Below are 26,456 nucleotides of genomic sequence, written 5' to 3'. Positions count from 1 at the left end.
TTGCCTGTATGTTGCTGATCACATCCTAAGTAACTTTTGACCCCACACAAATCTTTCAAACCCTTGTCATTCTTAGCCTCTCCTTTTGCCACGGTGCCCGCCTTATTTACGCCACCCTTCACTGAGCTCCCTTTCACTTGAGCTGTGTGGCACTGAGTCACAAAGTTTAGCCCTTAGTTCTGTTCTTTTTAATAAAATATTTAACAGTGTTTCCTATATTCTTTTAACTCCTGCACTGATCTTGAACAGCTGCTTAACCTCCAAGTCCATATCTTATTTTCTGGATGGTCTTGCAGAGTCTATATACAGTTCTGAAATACAAGGAGATGATTTGGGAGCCCACATCTAGCCTGGGTTCAGTCCTTTTTCTAGGTTCTGCAGACCAAATCCAGCCTGCCACTTGTTTTTTATAAATAAAGCTTTATCTCAGCACAGCCAAGCCCGCTTGTTTCCCTGTTATCTATAGCTGCTTTCACAAGAATGAGTTTAGTAGTTGTGACAGAGACCAGATAGCCTAAAATCTTCACTCTCTGGCCCTTTACAGAAGTTTGCCAACCGTTGGTTTGCCCATAAATTTCACCTAGGGTGGTATGAACCTCCATCATAAAAATTCATTCATTTAAGTAAATTTTTTAAAAGTATCTTTCCCATTAGACTATGCCCCAGAAAGCAAGGCTTGTAACCTCCTCGATCTCTATATTCGTATTATTTGGTGAAAGAATAGATAATAAACTTAGTATTCTAAATTAGTCGTATTTTCCCTCTTTTTGATCATTTGAATTGGAGGCGTGAGAGGTGGGATCATGATAGTAATTGAAGGTAGGATAATATGGATTGTTTTTTAAAAGTGATATGACCAAAGTAGTATGGAAACTGGACAAGTTATTTTTAAAAAAGGAACTCCTTTATTGATACTTATCTCCCTTTCTCAATTTAGTTATACATAACTCTAATGACATTCCTTGTTGATTCTTTTAATTAAAATTAGCATAACTACTAAATGCCCCTAAATATAGTGAGCTGTGACTAGTGTTCTTGGTGGTTATACTATACAGTGATAACATTTTAATTTACTTTCTTTGGATGTTTCAGGTCATGGGAGATAATCTGCTGCTGTCATCCGTCTTTCAGTTTTCCAAGAAGATAAGACAGTCTATAGATAAAACAGCCGGGAAGATCAGGTACTGCCGGGCTGCTCACACCTCCGGGCTACATTGTTAGGACACACCTGTTCCCCTTGGTGCTCACCTGCTCCACCCACAGCCGGGAGGGACCGGTGGAGGCGGTGGCCCCGAACTTACCGCTGCCACTGTCGCCTTCCTTCTCTTTTTTAAGTATTAGTAACAGTCAGAAGCTAAGCCACATGAACGGGGCAGAGAGGGAAACAAATGTCTAAATAAACAGCTCTTTATAATAGAGAGTTAACAGCTATAATTACTTAGATTAATTTTATTAATAACCAGATAAAATTTAGTCCTCCACAAAATGATAGCAGGTATTTTAAATTAACAGACCTTGGGGGTTTCTTTTGTGAGATCTGAAACTTAAGGCTAGTTTCGTCTTCCTCATCGGCAGAGAGGAGAGTGTGCGTAATCCTGTACAACTCCAAATACTACTTACTTGCGGCCTCGCGCACTCAGTCAGGGGGTGTCAGAACCGTGCTGGACAAATAGTACGCGTCAAAAATCACTCAATCTCATTAAATTTGGAGACTTCATTCCCATGGAAGATTCTCTTAATCATAGTGTTTATTTCATTTATCCAGTGTGTCCTAGTTTCAGAATATAATTTTAGTGGAATTAAATGCAAAATAACAGTTCCATCACCTTCAGCTATGGTGCGTGCTTGAGCCAAACTTGAGGGATGCGTGACTCCTGGCATTATTAAGTAGACATGTGATTGGACCCCACAGATTCCACTGGGTGGACTCGATCTGTCTGACTGCCTCCTGCACTGGCAGCTCGTAGGAGGATGGGTTGTCATGGCGAAGGGGAGCTCGGTGACCGTGGGAGAAGGTGGTGGGATCAGTAGACGTGGAACTGATGGAGTTGCCGGGGAGCACTTACACAGACCTCATCTGAGATGATACTAGAGTGCCGATTGCGTAATCACTGGTATGGTGAAAATAAAAACAGTAGGCTCGCTTCCAAGCCCAGTCAGAAATTATAGAATGTCTTTTTCATAAATAGCATACAACTAATTTAATTTCCTTAAAATCAAATGTGAACCTTAAAATGTACACATTTTTTAATTTAGAAAGGATCCAGTGAAATTGCATTGTTATTATACTTTTTATCCTGTGTAACTAGTGATTTTAAAAATAGAAAGGAAAGGAGTGATTGGGCTTGGTTGGAACGGAAGTTATGAATAATAAAATCATATAATTAAAGCAAAATAATGAAATTAAGACAAATCACATGGAAATAGCAGAAACCGCTAACTTCATACAGGTAGATAGACTCAAATACATGAGCTAAAATGTAAATTCCATGAGAGCAGTGGTCTTTAATGAAGTACCTAGAATATACTACATAACTATTGGTTAGTGAATGCTTATTAAATTATCATTTTGTAGGAAGTTAAGTTTACTTAAAACTCATAGGGATGTGTGAAAATTGGTAAGAGTAAATTATCTTGAAAAAGCAGTGGATGGCAGCATAATGGTAGTCATTAAAATAACTGTTTAAGTTAATCGTACGTACAAGGTGCTCCTTAAGAAAAGACAAACATGCAGTCACTTTTTAACTGGTAAGGGTAATATGCCTTATATTTCAACTGTTGGAGGGACTGTTGACAGACTTCACTAATACTCTTTTGAAAAAGTAAAGGTATCATTATGTGAAAAGGCCATGGTGTACAAGAGTAAGTATATTATGAGGTCACTTGTATAAACCTTTAAGAAATGTACCTGGAGGGAAGAAATCTATGTATGTGTATGTACACATAGTAGGTGTTCTATATAATATGTATGTTTTTTCTGAAAGATTTGTATTTTTAACTAGGTTCTGTATTTTGTCAAAAAAAAATCTAAAAAGTAAAAAATAGGACAAGACAATGCAGATTGCATTATTCTTTTAACCTAAAGAGAATTTAAATTAATATTTTTTAGAAGGCAATAAAGTGAAGAGATAAACTGGTACATTTTTAAGCGGTATCAAGATAAGGGCTCAAGGTATAAAAGAAGGCTCAAAGTGTAAATCCATGTAAAAATACTTCAGAAATTCATTGATGCTGTGACTTAATTTCTAATTACTGTAATTAAAATTTTAAGATGTGATAAAACCATGTCTGAATATGGTTTGTGAATTATAATATTTCACACAAATACAATTTTATATTGCTTATATGTTGAAATAAGTACCCGTGGAATGACTAGGAATATTGGAAGCAGCATAGTGTTGACTTATGCAATACAAGACAGCTTGGTCAGCTACAATCTTGTTCTCTGTCTTTTTAATTTTATTTATTTATTTTTTACCTCTGGCGTGGTATCCTGTAAATCCTTGCAGGCCATTAGAAAACCACGAGATGCACATGTAGGAAAAAGCAGATTGTGGCAGTGTCACCTTTTGTGGTTTTATGATAGGTTTTTAAAATATGGAAAGTAAAAGGCTTATGTTTTTCTGATTTCTAGAATATTATTTAAAGACAAGGATCGGAACTGGGATGAAATAGAAAGCAAGTTAAGAGCTGAGAGTGAAGTCCCTATCGTGAAAACCTCAAGCATGGTACGGTAATTTTTCTTGAATAGTAAAACATTTAATAGGTTTATCTTAAAGGAATGATATTCTTATTTTTAAAAGTGTTTGTTAATTTACATTTTTAAAAAGATAGAAATACACAGATTTGGGAAGTTTTATGCCTTCCACTATCTTTCACAGGGGTTTAAAATGCTGCTTGCTTCAAAGTTAAAGATGGTATGAAGGAGGAACTTTCTTTATGTTTCTTCACTAATACATGCCTGTTCTTATGATTATACATTATAAAGAGGCAATTTGAAATCAGAGCTGAACTCAAGTAGAATGAACATGAGTCATTTCCTTTCCCTCGGTAGATTGCTCATCTCCTCCTCAAGGTTTTCGTGGTTCAGGGAGTCATCCTAAAACCGAGGTCACAGTTCATACATTTTTCAGAGAATATCCTTACACACTTTTGCAAAATTGTTGCAAGATTGAGCGATGCAAGTTTTTCAAAATCTTTGCTTATGCAGTAGTATCATCTTGAACTTCTCATCTTTTGTTATCTTGTTGAAAAAATAATTGCAGTTAAACATTAAAGATTTTAAAATTTGAATCTCGTTTTTTAGATATCATAATTATTTCCTGTCTTGTCGCTGCAGATGTAGTGCCGAGTAGCTAACGTTAAGTATTCCAAATAAGAGGAGTGTGAGACTCATCGCTTATCAGCTAAAAATGCTTTACTTACAGGAAGCTAATTTTTGTCATTGCTTTCCCTACAGGAGATTTCGTCTATATTACAGGAGCTGAAAAGAGTTGAAAAGCAGCTACAAGGTACGTTTACTACTGAATTAAGTAGGGAGAGCTAACAATTTCAGACAAGTACATTCTAAGTGGTATCTCTTAAAAATATTCTCACTATTATAATGTCATTTGGTTAAATATAATAACATATGGATAAAATATAGTTCTACATATCCAAATTACTCATAAAAAGGAAGCTTTAATAAAACCCAATATAGATAGAGGTGCCTGGGTGGCTCAGTAGGTTAAGCGTCTTGACACTTGATTTCGGCTCAGGTCATGGAGTCGAGCCGCTCATGGGGCTCCAGCTCAGCATGGAGTTTGCTTGAGATCCTCTCCCTCTGCCCCTCCCTCCCCACTCATAACGCTTGTGTGTTTGCACATGCACGCGCACTCCTTTGCAAATCAATAAAATCTTTTTAAAAAAGAAGTAAAATAAAACCCAATATAAATAAAAAGGTAAAGTTAAATCTTGGGCATATAGGCTAACTGTTGTAGACTAATTCACAGTATGATATATATTATCTGTTTTATATGTACATAAGTACTAATATATGAAAAATATGTAAAATAATATTGAAATATGTATGCAGCTCAGAATGCTTATTAAAAATTGGCATTATTTATTTGATTTGACATTTATGATGTGACCCAAATGAAGCTGTATTCTGATACGAGTCACAGTTGTTTGGGTGAACCACAAGAAAAGAGCGCGTATTGGCCAAAGGGACCAGAGAAGGAGGGAGAGAAGAAAAAGAGACTGTTTGCCTCCTCAAGTTTGACAGGGCCGTTATTTCTGTGTGCGCCAGATCTTACTCAGGCATGAATGCCCGTGTGTGTCTTGAACTAGAAGTCTGCGATGGTACAATAGGTAGCTTCCAGAGTCAGCTGCTGATTCCACTCAGTCTTTGTTGCTTGAATTATCATAGGCAGAATATGTTGGCCCTCGCTAAGTGATTCTTAACGTCTAGTCCATCTCCACACCCCGAGGGGTTATGTTTTACCCCCATGGGGAAAAGCGTCTTGCACATAACACAATGGCTGTTAGCGGAGAGAACAGGAGTTTACTTGGAAAAGGACCTCTTGAGAAATTGTTACAGCAAAGGTGCTTCCTTCTGCCAAATCCCTGCTCTCCCCCATGCCAAGTTGGAAATCACTGCCTCAGATTTTTTCTTGTCCACTCACTCAATCTTCTGGATGGAAAGCTGCCCTTTCACCGGCCCCTCCCATGGAGTAGCGAGGTCTATGCGGCCTGCTGGAGCCGCCCTCGGGTTCTGAGGGCGTCCCCGTGACTCAGGCACACACACATGCACACGCTGATGGCCCCACACTCTTACCAGGATGAACGACAGCGTGCTGTGGTAGCATTCCAAGTGGGATGGTGTTCTCCTGGCCTCCCCAACCTTCCGGTTCCTCTGAACTCCATCTTAGCCGTGAACCCCCGGTTATCTGAGTGGTAATACAGCTAGGAGTGCTTATTAAAATCACACCCAGTGTTTTCCCTTTCCTCTCACAGTGATGAAAGCAAATCTCAAAATGATCTTTCTGTCAAATCCCAGTCTTCCAACAGACTCTGAAAGGCTCATATGTGAGCCTGTTCAGGGCACCAGAGAAAGCACTCAGGTCCATATCATCTACAATATGGGTCAGCCCCCAAATTATTAAAAAATGAGTTTTAAATATGGTATCCAAAGGATTAGCCAAATTTAAGCTCTTACAAGCATCCTGAGTTGAAGTATTATCCAAGTCATAAGCAGTGTTCCCATCCACATTTAACTGCATCTACAATTATCTTTTCCCCTCCCGTATTCCTTTTTTTTTTCCTTCAGCAATCAATGCTATGATTGACCCGGATGGAACTCTGGAGGCTCTGAACAACATGGGATTCCCCAGCGCTATCTTGCCGTCTCCGCCAAAACAGAAGTCCAGCCCCGTGAACAACCACAGCAGCCCGGGTCAGACACCGACACTTTGTCAGCCAGACGCTAGGGTCCCCCATCCGGCCGCTATCTCAGCATCAGCGGAAGTTGAGAACGCCGAGTCTGAGGCTGATTTCAGTATCCATTTCAATAGGTTCAACCCTGATGGGGAAGAGGAAGACGTTACAGTACATGAATGACTTTCTCTCGAGTGTTAAAAATAAGTACCCGTGGAATGACTAGGAATATTGGAAGCAGCATAGTGTTGACTTATGCAATACAAGACAGCTTGGTCAGCTACAATCTTGTTCTCTGTCTTCTTAATTTTATTTATTTATTTTTTACCTCTGGCGTGGTACCCTGTAAATCCTTGCAGGCCATTAGAAAACCACGAGATGCACATGTAGGAAAAAGCAGATTGTGGCAGTGTCACCTTTTGTGGTTTTATGATTTTCAGATTGAATTCTGTAATTGCGTCCTTTCCCTTCATAGATCTTTGTTTTTTTTCTTTAAGCCGTGCTGTGACCTACAAGCAAATTAAATACCCAACATTTCTGACCCCCGTGTCTTCTGTGCCAAGCTGCTCCCCGAAATGGACTTCCTCTTCATCTGTACAGATTTGTTAGACACTTATATTTGCTTCTTAATAATAGGATTTATATTAGTATTCATTACCATTGGACACAATGACATATTACTCTCCACAGTCAAACTGACCTTTCAAAACAGTCGTTCTTGTGTTCTGAAATTTTCCGGCATATATGTGATTTATATAACTTTGTTGCTACGTCAGTTGTCTTGGGGTTTACGGAGATGAACTATTATGTTTGCACTAAGATTTGCCGGGAGTGGTAGGTGGACATAGCTCTCTATCAATAAGGACTAACCGTCTTTTTTGTACATAGGAGATTGATGATACCGTATTTGTTTTAACCCCTCGGTGTTTTACTCCACTTCCAAAAAAGCTCAATTTGGCACTTTTTTTCCATTTTTTTTTTTAACGGAAGTAAGATTTTTGTCTCATTTTAGGGCAAATGATAACTAGAAAGATTAAACTAGACTGTTTAGGTGGAGTATATTTTTAAACTGAGAACACGTATGTTGGTCCTGTGTTACCAAGTTTATATGTGACAGTTGAAAAAAAAAATTCCCTTGAAATGATCATGAAGTTAAAATTTTCTTCATTAGGAGACTTGGAGAACCAGTAGTCATAAGATTAGCTGATAGTTTCACTCCCAAGCAATGAACTGCTTCTGTGTGTTTCCCTGTAGGACCCCGTAGTAAACCTGTCCGTCTTACGCATTTACAAGGACCCTGCAAGACGGCAACGATGAGGGCTCAGGCCTGTGCCACTACACAGGAAGCCTGTGGAAAAATACCTTCTGTAAACTTGTTTTTTCTCTTTCCAGTAAGTTCACATTTGGATAAGTTTTAAAGGAAAGTAATTATCTTTGTGTTTCCAGAACACTATAATTTGGGTGTATCTTAATTCCTTTAAATATTACTTAGTAGCCTTGGATTTCCCCGTTGACCCCATCAGTCTATAAAGGTTAAAACTGCGGCTTTTGCAGCTTTTACGAATGGTCTTTAGTATTTCAGCAATAATCCTGTACTACATTGGTTTCAGGAGACAGACTGACTCTGTATGCTTCAAAACCTTACAAGATTTAAAAACTCCTGTACTGTTGGGCCCTTTAATAAAGTGCAAAAAAACCCTTTTTGTAGAGATGTAAAAACAAAAGTCTGTTGTATAATGAATCACATATTTTTCTTTAAATTAAAAAAAAAACAAACAGTAAATGAACTATTCTCCTTGTAAAGCTAACTTCTCCATTCTGTCTAATAAAGGAAGACTGGAAAAAAAAAGGTTTTAAAGAACGTGAATGGAATGATACAAATGCTTTGAAGGAATAAGTGAAACATTAAAACAGGGTCAGTCCATTTGAAGAAAAAGTCAAACAAAATAATCACCATTGCTCCCTCTGTTATTTAATGTTTGGGTACTGATTATATCCCCATGGAAGCAGAAGGTAAGGAGTTGTTTAGGAAAATATTAGCATCTACTCAACTTACATTATCCTTTAAGTGTTTACACGGTTTTGTTCAATTATAAACATTTGGCCTTTTACTATGTTATTTTTATTTTGTATGAATACATTATCCTCCTTATTTATTTTTGTTACATTTATTACTTATGTTATTTTGTTATGCATTTACAACTCCATTTTTAAATAAAGTGTTTCTGGAACTTTATACATTGATTGTACATTTTATTCTGCCATCTGAATTGCTAATGCTTCATCAGTTTACCAGTTAACTCTACACCGTTGTCCAAGGCTTCACAAAACAAGGAGTCCTTCAGTTCTAACTTATATGTGGTAATTGTGAGACATCATAGTGTTTTGACTAAAGAAGAAAAGATTTCTTAGCAAGTTTTTGTAAATCTCATTCTCTTAGCTTAATACTCTAATTGTAATGTGCACGCACAAGGCCTTTATTTCCGGCTGTCCTGTAATCATCAGAAGGCTTTCAGACCGTGATATATTTGGAGAACAGAGAAATTTAAAGTATCTTGGACATCCTAAATTTGAGAACTATCCATTTGGATCCCTTTTGTTTCACTGTACCATCCATACCCGAGAATCTTGAGTACTGTTCAACATTGTTTCTCAGCCTGACCTTTGGAGGCTTTCCATAATCTGGTCCTTTTCTTATGTGTCTGTGTGTGCCCGGTACAGACTCTCCCACGAGTTCCTGACAGTCTTAAGCAACTCTTCACTGCTCTGTGCATTTGCCTCTCTTTCTCCTGCCTTCCTGCTGACCCACCTCAAGGCCCTCCTTCAGAGGCCCGCCAACCTCTTCGTGAAGCTTCCCTCGCTTGACTGGGCCACGGTGCAGGGCTGCGCTATGCACTTGCATTTCCCTCTTCCCTTCCCCCACTACATATACGCATGTTTCTTCTAAGTCACTAAGATGATCTTCATTTCCTGAACAGACCCTGTACTTTCAAACATCTGTGCCGTTTTGCTTCCCTCATCTGCCCTAGGCTTTGCTTGCCGTGTCTCTGCCTGTCACAGGACCCTGACTTTTGAAAGGAAACTCAACTCGGGAGCCTGGGATCCAGACACATGCCTCACTAGCCAAAATGCACCTCTCTGCACTCTGATCTGCGCAATGAGAGCATCGTCATCCTTCGCATGCCAAGTGGGGTCCAGGCCAAGGGCTCTGTGGCTGTGAAATGGCTCCCCTGCCTCTTTTTCTCCAGAAAGCCTTCTCTGATTCTTTGTTCTAGAAAACCTTCCTCCCACCGTCCTCCTTCCTAACCCCTGTCCTCCTTTATAGCCCAGATCCTAGATCTATTCAACAAACATGTGCTGAATGCCTAACACCAGTCAGCATTGCGCTAACCAGCAGTGAACAGCAAGCAACTCTCGCCCTCACAGACCTGCTATTCTAGAATAGAGTCACAGAGAGAGAGACTAAAAATGAAGTCGACCGATCACGTCAGGTGGAGAGGTGACATTCTGCCATTTCCTCCCAGTGAGGAGTTTACACAGCTGTCTCCAGAAAGATCATTTCTGTAGGCCCCTTTCTAGAAATGGAAATCTGCTACAGAACCCCTCATTTCTTAGGAAGTGAGTGGTCTGTTAGGATTCTTCCTCATCTGAAGGAGGAGCAACATCCCTGCAGAGCCCCACGTGCTGGCAAGGTGAGGGGCAAGGGCGGGAAAGGTTCAGCCAGACCTCACTTGCACAGCTCACCCAACATGGCCGAGAGCGTTAGAGGAGGTGAAGACTGCCTTCTTTTCTCTCCACGTTTCTAAGCACATACTCCCAGACCTGACCCCTCCGGCTTCCACATCAGACTAACATTTGGCTGGTGGTCCCTGGGAACTCCTTTTTTATATTTTTCTAGAGCCACTGTCCACGGAAGTGTTCACCATAGCTGCCATAGTGGTGATTTGGCCAGAGGCTGAGTGGGAAATCCTTCTCACCAGGTTGTGCTAACCTGTTCGGAAGCAGATAAGATAAATTTCAGGAAAACAACCAGAATCTGAGCTTGTTGGGAGCCCGTGGCTTGGATGGGATCAGACCTCATGATGACCTCAAGGCACTGCCTTCAGTTTACTGCAGGCAGGAAGGAAGGTCCTTTTTGAAAATCTTCAGGAGGTGAGTGATAGATGCCTTGACTTGAAATGCCAGCATTTTATATTCATGAGCGATACGCAGCAGAACAGGAAGGTCCTCCTAAACTTCTGACTGCCCAGCTACCGCGTTCTATTAAGACCCTGGCAGAGTCGTCAACATGTCAACAGAGAGGAATCTGCGAGAAGATATATTTTAAGATGTGTCATCCTGGACTTCTAATTCCAGCAATATCAACCAGACGTAAAATCTCTCTCCCTCGTAACACCGAAAAACACTGGATAAAATACAACAAACATGGTTTCAGTAGTATGACTTCATTCAAAAGTCCCCAGGGCCAAGGATTAAAAAGGAAGCCGAAATACAGAGGTGATTCTGTGTCTCACGGAGAGACTGCAGGTCCCTGGTACTCGGTGACCAGGGGCTTGGGTGCAGGGAAAGGGCGTGAGCCTCACGCATGTGCGTGCTAGGCAGTCAGAAGGGAGATTTTCACATGGGCCACCTCAAGAAGAGGGTGACCAGGCACGAGAAAGAGGCATTGTCTGAGGAGAGAATAGAGGCTCTTTTTCCAGAAATGACACAATCCTCAGATTTACAAATTGCAGTCGGTCTCAAGCCTGCTATATTTTTCTTAAATACCTGGTTACCTTGTAGTGAAACTGTAGTACACCGAAGTCAAAGGTAACACCGTAGGGATGCCCACCCGGGGGGCTCCACTGGTTAAGTGTCTGCCTTCGGCTCCGGTCATGGTCCCGGGGTCCTGGGATCGAGTCCTGCGTCGGGCTCCTTGCTCAGTGCAGAGCCTGCTTCTCTCTCTGCCTCCGCCACTCCCCCTGCTTGGGCTCTTTCTGTCTTTCTCTGTAAAAATAAAGAAATAAAATCTTAAAAAAATAAACATAAAATCTTAAAAGTAATCAAAGAGAGAAGAGACTTTTTTCACCAAGAACTACAACTAGACTTCCCAACAGCAGTCCCCGATTATTTCTGGGGGCATATGCATGCAGAAGGACAAAAACATGGATGGGAATGACTCAGACTAATACCTGAATAGAGTTATCCTGAGGAGAGAAGAAGGAGACGGACACTGGGTGAGTCTTCAGCTGGGCTGTTGTGTTTTGTTTATTAAAAAATAGCATTTTTGTTTATGGAAATGGTGGGTTTAAAGCAAATTAGATAAAATATTAATAACTCTCATTTTGGTGGTATGCCCTAGAAACTTGTTACTTTCTGTGCTTGTTTGGATGCCCGAGTTGAGTCAAGTTCAAAAAACAATGTTTTGAGATATACCTCCTTTCCCTCCTTTATTTGGCATGTGCTCACAGAATATCAATCAGTTAAAAGAGTAAAATTGATGCTGAATTTCCAGCATGTCTAACAAGGAGAGCCATTCATCAGATCGACTTGTCACACATTTGAAGGAGACACAATGTAAAGAGACCTAAGCTGGCAGAGAACTTCTCTTTGGAACCAGCATTGCTGACAAGAGCAAAGGCCACTAAGCTCATTCACTCGCTCATGAAATTACAGACACTGAGCTGACATCCGACATCCAGGCCTCTGTTACTCTGCCTCCCAGTTAGGAAAACTTATATGCAATCAACATCTGAAACCTCAATGGAATTACTAAAGAAGTTTTCAGAATTTCTTTTTTCAGAGAGTTGTGGCTTTTTTTTTTTTTTTAATACAATGGTTCTTTGGTCAGTGACTGAGCTGTGGTCTCAGCCAGATAAGGGGGTTGGGGGGTGCACTAGGGACCTTGATAATCCATCACGGGCTCCTTAATATATGTGTCTAGCTTGTTGTCTTAATTGGCTTCCAGAATTTTTTCAGTTGGGGAAGTATTCCTAGAAAACAGGAGGGAGGACTTGGGGAGAGTGAAACAGGGAGGTCATTGATGCCTTCTCGGGTCATCTCTTCCAGGCCACCTAGGCTTCATCCCACCAGGGCCACCTAAAGAGGTGTGCAGACCATGCTTCAGAATAGACCGAGGGCTCCAAGGGCAGGAGGAGCCTTTGCTCACCAGCTCCCCCCCTCCCACTGTTCAAGTGTTGCGTCTGGGAGCACTGAGTCCCTCATGCATGCAGGTGACGCCTGTGTGAGCGCTGACCTGCTCTTGCGGAAGCTCCATGCGGGGCTGTTGGCAGACGGGCGGTGACGCCATGTGACATCACTTCGATGCTGTGGTTGCCGCAGCGGTGGCTGGAGCAAGAGAAGGACAAAGAGGATGTGAGGCAGGGCACACATTTCATCCCATACAGGTAGTCACTGCAAAAATGCTAATACCCTTTTCTAACCACACAAGAGACAATACTGGGCAAATCCATGCGTTGTTTCCATCTTAACACTCAGGGAGCAAAATTGCACATCAAGGTTGCTGGCTTTGAGCATTGGAAATTCTTTTTCATTCCTGTGCATTTGAATCAAAACAAGATTGTATGAAAGAGGTCATGCCCTCGTTTTCAAAGAACGCAATAAATCCATTCCGGAATCTCTCAGAAGTGTGCTTATGGTGCATTTGGAGAGGATGTTGTACACTAAAGGCCACTAGGGTTATCTCATTCTTAAAGTAATAAGCAAAAAAGAAACGATTTTTCTCCTTCACATTTTATGTTATAAAAGTGTGTTATAAGGATAATAATGTCACAGCGCTCCCTCGGAGCAATGTATTGCTTAAATTGCATTACTTATCTCAATATTCAACTTTGGGTTCTCTGAGTAGCAAAGATTCACCCTCGTTGGATTCGGAGAAAAAAACAAAATATCTGAAAATATTTTTTTCACCTACATCCAAGATCCTAATGAATAATTAAGGCTTAATTTATAACTAAGCCTGTCGTACAAGTAGCTGAGATAACCTACCAGAAATGTCAGTCCCTAGGCGTGTGTGCACCTGTCTACTTGCTACAACTGTTGGCTCCCGGAAAAGACCACGCAAGAACATTTCCCAAAGTGCATCTTCCAATGTGCGAGGAGCCTGCGCAAGTCCTCCAAACTCCAGATTACCAGGATGAAGAGAAAATCTCGGAGGTTTGAGTGAGCCAGTTTTCAAGCACAACAACTGGGGGAGTTATTTTATGCTTAAATAGGAAATGTAGGGGCCTCCTTGCACTCAGGGGATATATATAGAATGGAGCTATATAACCTGTTTAATAGTTAAAAAAGAAAAAAAACAGAATTCAGATTATCCATGGATGACCATGTCATAATGGATTTTCAAGAGAAAGAAAATGCTTTGGGGAGTGTTGAGTTGACACGTGGAGGGTGACTGGATGCTGTCCCCTCAGTGTACTCCCACGATCCCAAAACAGAGACAGCACTGGGTAGACCATGTGTCGGAGCTGGAGCGGGACTAAACTTTGCGGAACACCCACCATGAGGCAGGCGCCTGCGCGCACCATGTTTCACGTTATTCTTCTTTCTCGGCTTTGGTCAGGTGAGGTCATCGCTGTCACTTTGCAGAGGCGGCAGCTGAGCCTTAGCTTGCCCAGGTCACGTGTTTCAGTGGCACGCTGTTCGGCTCTTCCAGGCCCGTCTGTCTCTAAGTGTCTTCCTGCTCCTCCAGACCACACCAGGCCCAGCCCCCAGCTGCGCCCAGCTGCTCTCCAGAGCCTCAGGGTTGCCGGGTCCTGAGGGTCTGGACTCAGCCCCAGCAGCCAGCTGGTGTGAGACGGCTTCCAGGCACGGTCATGGGGCTTACATGGCGCACCAAAAGAGCTTGCGTTGCTCAAGGATTTCTACAGGGATTTATCCCAGCATGGACTAGGCTGGAATGAAAAATCAGCCTATGAAAGGAAGAAAGTTTCAGTGACTTTAGTGTCTCCAAATTGTGGTTTTAGATACCTGGGATCTTGAGACTCTGGTTTAATATATGTGCTGTGTTTCATCGCAAAGCAGCCAGCAGACCCCTTTGATGAGACCACCCCAGTGAATTAGCAGCTGCAGCAACAGTGAGGCCATTTTCAATTCCACACGAGAGTTTATGGCCATACACACAGGTCCCTGAATGCTCGTAATATCCCCATGGGCATGTTTTATTGCCCCGGTGCAGAGATGAGGAGGGACGAGTGTGCTAGTGACCTTCCCAAGGTCAGAGAGCTTCTGAGTGGTATGGCCAGCGCTGCCATCTGCTTCTCTTGGCTCTGACTCCGGTGGGGTTTCCAAGACACCAGACAATGGAAGAGTGACCCTGTGTCACCCACGGTGGAGTGGAAGTTCGCCTCTCTGCCCACAGACTTTTCAGACTTGACATGTTTTAAGTTAAACACCTGATCTCTCATTTTACACGGAACCTGCTAAACCCAGAGCCTTCCCCACCTCAATTACGGGGACTCCATTCCTCCAGCTGCCCAGGCGAACAAACAAACAAGCAAAATCCTTGGAGGCGTCCTCGCCCTCCTCTTTCTTTCATACCCACAAAATCCTCCTGACTTTATCTTGAAAAAGATCCAGAATCTGACCGCTTCTCCCCCCCCACCCCCAGCTGTTCTGCTGGTCTGAGTCACCCTCATCACCTGCATGGATTCTTGCAACTCTTGCAATTGGTCTCCCTACTTCTTGCCTTTGTTCCCAAGATAACAGGCACGGTGATCTTTTTAAGATAGGACATAGGTCATAAGTCAGATCAACTCTTTCTCTGCTTAAAACCCTGCACTGGCTCCTCGTTTCACCCGGAATAAAGGCTAAAGTTCTTGCAGTGACTATGAAGTCCTGTCTCTTTGTTCCCACCCTGTTGCCTTGATCACCTCCACTCCCGCTATGCTCTCCTGTTCCACTCCAGCCTCCCTGGCTTCCTTACGGTTCTGGAATTCCAGGCACGTTCTGACTTCAGGGCCTTTACTCGAGATGCGGCCTCTCCTGGGAGTGCTATCTCCCAGATTCTGTGTGGCCAAACCCCGTTCCCTCCACCACCATTTTGCTTCCTGCTGAAGGCTGCCCTGGGAGCTCTTCGATACTAGTTCTGCTCCATAGTAAGTATAGTAGGTAACAGAGAAACTCTATTATTATTCAAATATATTCTCTGACACTCCCTGGGGGAGGATTAGACCTCCTCCCCTCCATTGACATGCAACATTGCTATCTGGCTGGCTCTGATCCATGACACGTGAGCTAACCAGCAATATCCAGGTAACGTGAGTCATCAGTGAACCTTTGTGGTGGACGCCCCTGAGATTTTGGAATAGTTTGTCTATCCTAACTGATACGTATGTTTCTTTTGCTCACTGGCATATCCCACACCTCTAGAATAATTGGAAAAAGGGCTAAAGAGTCAGCCATCCATTGGTCAATAACACATGTTATTGACTAACTCTTGTTCTAGAAGTTGGACCATGGAAGAATTGGACATATGTTTCTAAAATCATTATGGCACAAGTGTTCTATCTTTGACCATTGAACTTCTGTCATCACTAATACTATTTTTTTAGGATCATACCTTTAAAATAGCTTAACCGAAGTACATTTGCATAAAAAAATCCACTCATTTTAAATGTTTAGTTTGGGGATTTTTGATATGTGTATGCAGTGACAGCCCCCACCACAGTGAAGGTGTAGAAGAGTTCCATCCCTTTATCAAGTTTTGCCTTGACTACACCATCAATCCTCTTCTCCAGCCCCCAGCCAAGGGCCACCGCTGATCTCCCTTCTGTCTCTATACTTTTGCTTTTTCTAGAAGTTCATGTGAATGGAATCCCACTGTTTGAATCTTTTGTGTTTCACTTCTTTCATTTAGTATCGTGTTTTTTGAGTAAGTAATCTTTTATACTTTCATTGCTGAATTGTATCCAAGGAACGGATAGCCAAAATTTATCTGTTCACAAGCTGATAAACATTTGGGTTGTAGATAGTTTTTGCTTAATTATCTAATTGTGTTAAAATACACATAACATAAAATCTACCATTTTAACTCTTTTTAAGTCTCCAGTTCAGTGGCATCAAGCAGCTGCATGATGTGGTACAACCATCACCACCATCCATTTCTAGAACATTCCCTTCATCCCTCAAAGGAAACTGTTACCCAGAAGATGCTAATTCTCCATGCTTCCCTCCCCTGAGCCTGTTTGTGTGAATGTTACTACTCTTGCTATTTCAAATAAGTGGAATTACACAGTATTTGACCTTCTGTGGCTGATTCATTTCATGTTGCCACAGTGTATTCAGTACCCTTGTGGTATCATGTCTCAGACTCTCATTTTTTAGGGCTGAATACTATTCCATTGATCGTATCCATCATATTTTATTTACCTGTTCATCTGTTGATTGACGTTGGATTATTTTCACTTCTTGGCTATTATGAATAAAGCGTCCATGCACCTTGGTATACAAGGATCTGTTTGACCCCCTGCTTTCAATTCTATTGGGTAAAGAAGTTGAAATGGAGCTTGTGACACATGCCGACTAATAGAAACATTTTATTGTCTTAACAACAGTTAATGTCGCTCATCTCTATCTTCCAAGGCTGTGAGAAAACCTGCCCTTTCTTCAAGGAGACACTATTTCTTTCCTAAGGCTGTTTGCCACATACATACTCCAGAAGAAAGACCTCTGCTCTCGATATGTGGAAATGTGAGAGACCCCTGGAGAATTGTCTGCCAGCACTGACTGCCTCACGACTATCACCACAGACGTGTTTGCTCCGACATCAGCTTTACAACGATGCTGTTTATGGAGTGCTCCTAATATAGCTTCCTTACTGTGCAAAAATACTTTAGGGGAGTGTTACATGACCAAGAACCAGAACATGTGTCTGCTATCTGTGGTGCTGAAAAGTCATCCAGATGGCTTGCAACAATTAAATGAAAAAAATCTCATTCATGGTGCGTTTTCTTCAGAGTCTATTTTCAACAAAACCCATAGATGTGTTCCTTGAGTGGCTATTTTTCACACAGAACCATGATAGTCCATGTAATAAAAAACAGAATTCCTAAAAAACAAAAACCCTAAGACAGTCCCTGACTCCAAGGAGTTAAAAACAATTTTGATTCCATAAAGGAGTTACCACAATACATGGCGTTAACCAAGAAAAGAGGCTGAGTAGTTAAGTAAAAACAAAAGCATTTATCTGGGTCTCAGAACTGCAATTTGCGGAATACAGATTTGGGCAAGAGCCCAACTTGTGTCCCTCCTCGACACAGGGAACAAAAGTCAGGGGTTTTTAAAAACAAAAGGGGATGCTTGCATATGTTGTTTACAAAGAATTTTGATTGGTGTTGGTGGCAGAACAGTAATCTTGGCTGAAGATCGTTGGTTGTTAAGGCTGTCGCCAAGCAAAGCCTCATTATAGCAAATTGCAGGTGTTCAGGCTGAGTCCTTGGAATATTCGTGGTTGGCTCAAGTCAAAAGTTCAATGGCTTTGCCCATGAGGACGTGCATAAGACCCATCTCCTTCATGGCCTCCCGGCTCTGTTTTAAAACTCCTGGCCATAAATGAGCCCATTGCATTTCACCTCTTGCAGTGATATGCTGCCAGGTGATAGGACAATAAAGGTTTGTGAGGAAAAGCAGGCTTACCAGATAGCAGGAAATAGTTACAGGTTATCTGTGCTTACAGCTAATGAAATGGTAAATGACTTTCAGGACCTAATAACGCAAAGAACACCAAATGTTTAAACCCTTGTTCCCCATAATGTCAGATTCCTTCTCTGACAATGACACAGGGAGATTTTACAAGAGAAAACGTTAGCTGTCCTCCAAAATTCAGGGCAATGTCGTTTTGATAATACCATCTTTGGATCCAGTAAAACCTTTTCAAGGTTGATTCATGTTTTTAGTGTTGTTGCCTCTTGGAAACGAAGAGAGGCATTTGTGCCGGCTGGTATAATAAACAACATAAATTTTACTCCCCAGATATTCACTCAGGTAAAAAACGCAGGTGCCTGCTTTGCTCAGGTCATGAGATAGACGCTCACAGAACTCAGATACCAGGAAGAGTCATGACCAGAGAGTGAATAGACCAGCCAGGGTGTAATAAAGCTAATACAAGGGCCAGAGCAGACAGAAAGCAACATGCCTACAGAGAGGTATGGAAAAGTGTTCTGTGCACTCATGTGAAATTCGTATTTATCAAAAAAATACAAAGGATAATTATCATTTAATACTTTAAGAGAATCTTTGGTTTTACAAGAGAATTCGCCATTGGATTCCTCTAAATGGCCACATTCCTGATTGAATGCAAACCGTCATTTGATCGGCCACGATGGAATTTACATGCAACTCTTTGGCCACGTATTTACTGGGTAAAAGATGTCACTCCATAAGCTCCTTATATTTGCTCTCAAATTGCATCGAATTTCGTAATTGAGGAAAGCAGCATCTTACCCGGCAGAATCCCAGGGTCGCAGGGCCATTAGATAAAGAATTCCATTTACCAAACCAAACCACACCAAACTCCCATTCTCTATCTGAGAGCAAGCCCTGCACATGCAGACCAAACTGGAACCTCGCTCTCTCGTGCATTGTATCACTTCTTTTATGCTCCGGGATATTGCGAAAGTCTTTTAAAATAGGCAAGGGAGAAATATAATGACATCAGGTGGCTGGCTTCTAATCAGCCCCTGAACATCAAGTTCCAGATGGCAGTGCGGAGTTGTGATTCTGCTGTGTGCTGGGATTATTTATCGATACCTATTAAACAGCCAGCAGCTCCATACTCGGGACTGTACTCCAGTGATTCTAAATGACTGAGATCTGCGTTGTAAACATGCCTGCTTCCCTGGGACTGTTGACATTCTGGAATGGTATTTGATTCTGTTTTGCCTTGGCCTGCTCCCAGGAGGCCAGTCATTATTTATAGACATAAACCAGTTTTCTGCTTCCTCCATCTTTCTTCCTCTTAAGAGGTGCTGAAGCTGCTGGAGTTCAGGCCAGGCTTGATGGTAGCAAAAGGTCTTGTCTGGGGTCTGAGCTCCCAGCTGTGCTAGGTTCCAGTAAACATAAAGCTCAGGGGCACCTGGGTGGCTCAGCTGGTTAAGCATCAGACTCCTGATTTTGACTCCGGCCATGATCTCAGGGTCAGGTCATGATCTCAAGGTCGTGAGATTGAGCCCTGCATCAGGCTCTATGCACTTAGCATGGAGGAGTGCTTGAGATCCTCTCTCCCTCTCCCTCTGCCCTTCCCCACTTGAGCACTCTTTCTCTAAATAAATAAATAAATAAATAAATAAATAAATAAATAAAATCTTTAAAAAAACAAATAAAAACCCCTGAAAAACCATAAAGCACAGAGATTGTCAGCACTGAGCACTGGTGGTCCAAGAAGACAAATTGTTGAGGTCCTTCATGAAGGAATAAGTAGGATTCAGAACCAAGATAAAGGAGAGGACAACTCATCAGACCAGTGATAGATCTGTAAGAGTCAGCTGGGCAAGGAGGAGCTGGCAGGGGTCTGGGTCCAGGCAAGTGACAAGCATATGGTTCATTCATAAAATGTTAGTTGAGCACCTACCTAGTGCAGAGCAATATCCAGAACCCAGGTTGACCAGGTCAAGAGGTAGGGATCAGGAAATAAGGATGGGAAGAATGGAACAAGGTTTCCAGAAGTTTAGGAACTGGCCAGAACCCTGCCAATAAGAAACCTGAGACAGGGTCTATGTAAATTCATGTGAAAGTATTTTTTTTAAGATTTTATTTATTTATTTGACAGAGAGAGAGGCAGCGAGAGAGGGAACACAAGCAGGGGGAGTGGGAGAGGGAGAAGCAGGCTTCCCGCTGAGCCGGGAGCCCAATGTGGGGCTCGATCCCAGAATGCTGGAATCACGACCTGAGCAGAAGGCAGACACTTAACAACTGAGCCACACAGGCGCCCCTCAAAGTATGTTTTGAACGTCCCAAGAAGCTTGCCATGTTGGGCAGAATTTCTCAAATAGTGGTCTGTAGACTTACAGCATCATAATTGGGGGGAGCAAAAGGAAGGGGGTTATGAAAAATGTGGATTTAGGTGCCCCATCCCAGACCTACTGAAATGGAATCCCTGAGGATTCTGAATTCACAATGAACATAAAATGACTCACTTCTAATTGTAAGTCTTTTTTTGGTGGGGCTGTGGGGCAGAGGAAAAGAGAGAATCCCAAGCAGGCTCCATGCTTAGCGCGGAGCCTGACCTGGGGACGGATCTCACCCACCCTGAGATCATGACTTGAGCCAAAACCAAGAGTCAGATGATTAACCAACTGAGCCAGCCCTAATCATAAATCTTATGCAGCTTTTTGAGAACCATAGCTTTAAAGAGATCTTTTGGGGAATATTTTTTGTAAATAAAAAAAAAATCTGACTCTTTCTATCTGTCAATATCTATCTATCTATCTATCTATCTATCTATCTATCTATCATCTGTCTATCTATAAACATTCTTTGAAAAGTGGCTGCTAAAGTTTGAACTAATGCCCACACTTTAAATAGAATTGCCTCAAATCTTTTACTAGATTTCTCTATTGGCACTGTTGCTATCACTGTTTACTTCTGGGCACATAAAATAAGGCAGGACTTGAAGCTGGAGTCTGAGAGCCTGGGACTCTCTAACCTCCTCCCAGTCAGAGTAGGATCTTGTTGCAAAGTGACCAGGTTTCCCTTGAGGCCAAGGACTTACATTTTGCATATCTCAGACTGCCCTGTTCTTAACCCATCTCTGGAATACTGTAGGGGCTCAATAAATGATTGATCAGTTAGCTTTTGGGGCTTAACCAACCATCCCAAAATTCAGTGGTTTAAAACAAATATCTTGCTTGGAATCTGTGGGCCAGCTGGGGGTTGCTAATCTACTCTTGGCTCAGCTGAGTTTGGCTATCGGCCGCAGGTGGGGTTCAGCTCTGCTCCACATGTCTCTCATCATCCTTGGACTAACAGGTGACCTGGGGCATCTTCCCTATGGCAATGGCAGAAGCCCAACAGGGAAAAGGAAAACACATGTAACCTCCTAAAATCTATGCAAAGAATTATCAGACTATCACTTTGCTCCCATTCAATTAGACAAAGGAAATTACATGAGCAAGCCCGAAGTTACGGATCGGGGAAAGTTTACATCTTTAGGGAAAAGAACTGCATATTTACATGGCAAAAAGTATAGCTCCAGGGAAGGATGGACAATTGGGGCCAATAACTGAATCTACCAGTAAGTGAACATGAACAAAGCTCATTTCTATACTTGCTGGAGTGCAGAATTGGGGAAATGGGGAGGAAGGACAGTTTCAATACAACGGTGAATTACTGACATTACAGATTGATTCAAGACTAATTACAATCTCTGTTGGCTTGATGAAGACTGTTCGGGAATTCATAACAGTTGACATTCTCTGACCAGCTAAATGTAAGAATGTCAAGGGCCAATCATAGTTTTAAGCACAGAAGACAGAAAAAGAACACTCATAACTCACATAGTTTGCAGCTCTCTGCGATTTGCCCGAGCAGTGAAAAGCAAAGGCTGTCCATAATCACACCTTTTCTCTGGAGAATTGAAGTGAAATCCAAGCATTGATGTAGTTATGCCTGCAAATGACCTGTCTGATTTGACACTTGATGAATGTCACCAAAATCTCATTAATCTTCAATTATCCATAAACAGACATCTCACATCTTACTACAGTTTTCTTATCCTGAGAAACCATCAGTGGTTTCTGGGCAAAGGCAATTATGTCAACAGGCAGAACTCATTGCACATCTTAAGTGCTGGTCTCCAGTCCATAATGGTGTTGAAGAGGCGGGCTGCCTGTGTTTCTTGATTGATGCTGGTTGATGACCTGGGGCTACTCCATCATGCAGGGATCCTCACCACCTGTCCATGGCTGCTTTTATCAGCTTGAGAGTTCTGAAAATCCCATACCCTGATTACTCCGCAGGAGTGTTGCAAGGATGAAAATGGTATGTCCGTCATTATTACAAAGAACAGGAAGTTGGGGTAGAAATCTTAAACCTCCCAGAGAGAAGAAATTGAAAGTGCAAATGTATTTGGAGTTCAGGGTTTGGAACGTAGAATTCCACTTCAGCTCCATTAGCTCAAAAATCCCCTAAGGGTCTTGGATCTCTTGTAAACTCAATGAACTTTGAATGAACTGATATAGGTTTTTGTTCCATCTTTATGGTTTTTAAAATTTTTTTAATGAGGGGAATCAAAGTAGAAAGAGAAGTGCTCAGTATTGTCAATACTCAGAATTTGGAAGCCCTTATTGTTATAGTGTCCTTTCCTCCTTGAGCAGAAGTAATGATAGTGTTGTTGTTGTTGGTGGTGGTGGTGGTTGTGGTGGTGGTGGTGGTGGTGGTGGTGGTGGTGGTGGTGGTGATGGTGGTTATGGTGGTGGTGGTGGTGGTGGTGGTGGTGGTGATGGTGGTGGTGGTGGTGGTGGTGGTGGTGGTGGTGGTGGTGGCGATGATGGTGTGTATATGTATTTCCTACTTGGTTTCCAGAAGTCCTATTCCTAAAGAGAAGTCCCCCCCCCCCACTTCTGTTACCAGCTGCTCTCCACTGTGGGCCTGTTTCCCTCAGGTTTCCCTTTACCAGATTCTGTATTGCTCCTCTCAAACCACTAAGGATTGCTCTACATTGGTATCCACTGGAGACTATTTGGAGTTTGTCTGGCTCTCACAAATGAAGCCCCTTCCCTGTGTACCTGTGAAGAACTCTGGCTGTCATCCCCATCAGTTTTTAGTACCATGGAAACACTCTGAGGTTCTAAATAAGCTGTTTCCAGATCTTCCCTTCACCGGGGAAAATGATCTCTGGGCCACCCTCAGGAAAGATTTTGTTGCCTCTTATTTTGTCACCATTGAGCTCTTTTCAGCATCACACTAAATTAACCTCAAGAGCTCGTGCTTGGAAAATCATCCTTTAGAGGCAGCCAAGATTTGAGTTCATTAACTACTGAATTTCATTCTGGCTTTTTCTATAGTTTGCCAACATCTTCCTTTCTGAGAGCGAATACCCTCGCCTCTTTCCTGTGACCTCAAGTATTGAGGGGGAGTTTCTCAAGATGGAGTCTTTCTTTAGTGTTACTTAGTAGGCTTGTATTGTAAATTTTTTTATATACTCTGTGGTTTCTCCATTGAAAAAACAGCTTGAGCCACTTATACCTGGTGAATTCATCACAGTGTTCTGGCAGGATTTCTAAATACAAAAAAAGGTGACTATAGAACTTTAGGCAATAAGCTTAGATAGACCATCCATAGACACATTTTTGATGATGAGTTTTAACTCGGACCAGAAAGAGCATGGATCATTGAAATTCTCTACTAACCCACAAATGCTATTTTAGTTGCTGCAATGGTGTTTCATGTGTCAGTGTGGTTGGATTACATTTCCTAGAAATCTCTTTCCTATTGGATTCTGGTTAAGATGGACCACTAGACAGGTTCTTATAGGAGATTTTGAGGAGTGCATGAAGTGGCAGCCACTTTGTAGCTCACACATCTTCTTGACTCTCTTCTGGTTTACCTTGTTAGCATGAGGCAGGGGTCGGGCCTAAAACTGTTTCATCATCCGCTGGATTCTCCTTCGGCTTCTCCCATGCCTGGGTGTGTGTTTAGCTCAGGGATAAAGGGCGTTGGCTTCTGAAGGACACCCACATCATCAAGGTCATACACATTTCTGTGGGTTTCAGCTCATGCAGTTGGATTTTTCCTTGTTCTTGCCCTTCCCCACGTCATGTTTGTCTTCCCTTCCCAGCTGCCTGCCTGAAGGAACGATATCTTCTATAAAATCTAGTGCTTCTGCTTCTCTGATTGACCTTGACTGATACAGTGACTTTGGTCAAATGTCTCCCAACCAAAGCAGCAGCTGAAGAAAAGTGTTGAAGGGGAAAGGAAGCGTCATGTTTGGAGCACACTGAAGTCTGGATAAGGGCAAGGGCCTTGGCAGGTGATGGGATACTGACTGCTCTTTCCTGAGTTTGGGCTGGATCTTCTTCCACTTCCCTGGTTCTTGGGCTGCTTTTGAGATTTTTCTCTTTAAAACTGGATTGAAGGGGAGCCTGGGTGGCTCAGTTAAGCATCTGACTTTGGCTCAGATTATAATCTCGGGGTCCTGGAATGGAACCCCACATTGGCTTCTTGCTCAGCAAGGAGTCTGCTTGTCCTTCTCCCTATGCCCATCGCCCCACTCATGCTCTCTCCTCAAATAAGTAAATAAAATCTTTTTTAAAAATTTAAAAACTGGATTTAATCAATCTGATTTTGATGTGCCTTACTGTAGTCTTCTTCATGTTTCTAGTATTTAGAGGTTTTGATCTTGGATCTGTGGGCTTATGGTTTCTGCCAAACTTGCAAATTTTTGGTTATTATTTCTTCAAATGGCAATTCTGTTTCTCCAGCTCTCTCATTTCTTATTCTGGGATTCTAATTATATGAACATTAGTCTGATTAAAGTTGTCCTGATGCTCTGTACATTTCTTTGGTCTTTTTTGTTTCATTTTAGCTAGTTTGTATTTCTGTCTTTGGGTTGACTAATCTTTCCTTCTGCGACATCTAATCTGCCATTAATCCTTCCAGTGTATTTTTCATCTCAGATTTTATAGTTTTTATCTTTAGAAATATAATCTGGGTCTTCTTGGGATGCCTGGGTGGCTCAGTCAGTTAAGCGTCTGACTTTGTCTCAGGTCATGATCCCAGGATCCTGGGATCGAGTCCCACATTGAACTCCTTGCTCAGCAGGGATCCTGCTTCTCCCTCTGCCTGCCGCTCCCCCTGCTTGTGTGCTTTCTCTCTTGCTTTCTGACGAATAAATACATAACATCTTAAAAAAGAAAAAAGAAATATAATCTGGGTCTTTTAAAAAATATATCTTTTTATATTTTTCATGACTACTTAACATACTCCACCTTTCCTCTACTGTCTGGAACATATGCAACATAGTTTTAATAACAGCTCTATGCTCTTTGTCTATAAATTCTATTATCATTGTCATCTTGGAGTCTGTTTCTATCGATTAATTTTTCTCCTCATCACAGCTCATACTTGCCAGCTTCTTTGCCTACCTGGTAATGTTTGACTGGATACTAAATAAACATTTTGAATTTTACCTTTTTGACTGTTGGGTACAGCCAATGACTGGACACCTTTGCTTCCTGTATTTTGTCTGTATTTTTAGTTGTGTAAGAAGAATAAATCTGGCCCCTTTTACTGCATCTTGACTGGAAGGGGAAATCTCAATTTATGTAAATGAATTTTGAGATAAGGATTTTCCTGCTAAGTCTGCTTAAAAGTATCCTATAATTGCAAATCAGTTACTAAAAAAACAAAATACACAAAAAGCTCTATTTCACATACAACTACTTATATGTGTAAGTCATATTTTAAAATGTATTTGTTTATAACAAAACAAAACACAAAAATCAATTACATGTTGAGAATGATGTCAGATGCCTAATAATGTCCATAGCCCCCGACAAGAAATTTCCATATTAGTATTTATTACTATTTATATTATTATATCATTTTATTTACTATTGACGAATTAATGTAAAGATGTATGTCTAAAACACATTTATAGTAATGAAATACTATTTTGATCTGTTATATGTAGAGATTGTAGCATTTTCTATAAGAATTCATTTTTAGAGTGTGTTCCTATGCTTAAAAAAAGTCAAAAATGTTTACAAATGTAAACTGTTTTGTAGCTGCAGTTGTGAAAGAATGTAAGGTTGAGACTCCGGAATGAGATACGCATAGTGATAGAAAAAAGGCATCAACCCAAAATACTGAATTGCATCAGGTCTTAATGCTGTGTCTGGATATCGGCTCATTTCAAACGCATATGTATACATTCGAGGCCTTAATTTTGTTGTGTCCCTTCTGTCCACACCAGGATTTCTCAAACCATGTTCCAGGAGATTTCTCAAACACAAGTTTCAGATGTGAATATGTACTTTGTGGGCAAAAGTGGTTCTGGAAGAAAATAAGTTTGGGAGAAACACTGAAGAAGCCTGAATACAATG

General features: G+C 41.6%; 1 protein-coding gene across 15 annotated transcripts in view; it reads left to right on the top strand.

Annotated features, from left to right (window-relative positions):
* CEP170 (centrosomal protein 170) overlaps positions 1 to 8,653 on the top strand; it is a 119,865-nt gene extending 111,212 nt beyond the window's left edge. For 13 of the 15 annotated variants that reach the window (XM_057315021.1, XM_057315020.1, XM_057315019.1 and 10 more), the window contains 4 exons: positions 1,093 to 1,181; positions 3,635 to 3,728; positions 4,460 to 4,511; positions 6,311 to 8,653. In XM_057315021.1, coding sequence (XP_057171004.1) covers positions 1,093 to 1,181; positions 3,635 to 3,728; positions 4,460 to 4,511; positions 6,311 to 6,600 — 525 coding nt within the window. In that variant the 3' untranslated portion in view covers positions 6,601 to 8,653. The remainder of the gene's footprint in view (positions 1 to 1,092; positions 1,182 to 3,634; positions 3,729 to 4,459; positions 4,512 to 6,310) is intronic. The other 2 variants (XM_057315016.1, XM_057315015.1) reach the window with 1 other exon arrangement.
* The last annotated feature ends 17,803 nt before the right edge of the window (positions 8,654 to 26,456 follow it).

The sequence above is a fragment of the Ursus arctos genome, unplaced genomic scaffold (genome assembly GCF_023065955.2).
Source record: "Ursus arctos isolate Adak ecotype North America unplaced genomic scaffold, UrsArc2.0 scaffold_2, whole genome shotgun sequence".
NCBI classification, from domain to species: domain Eukaryota; kingdom Metazoa; phylum Chordata; class Mammalia; order Carnivora; family Ursidae; genus Ursus; species Ursus arctos.
The sequence above is the reverse complement of the archived record's forward strand: the minus strand, read 5'-3'. Positions and strand labels throughout refer to the sequence as shown.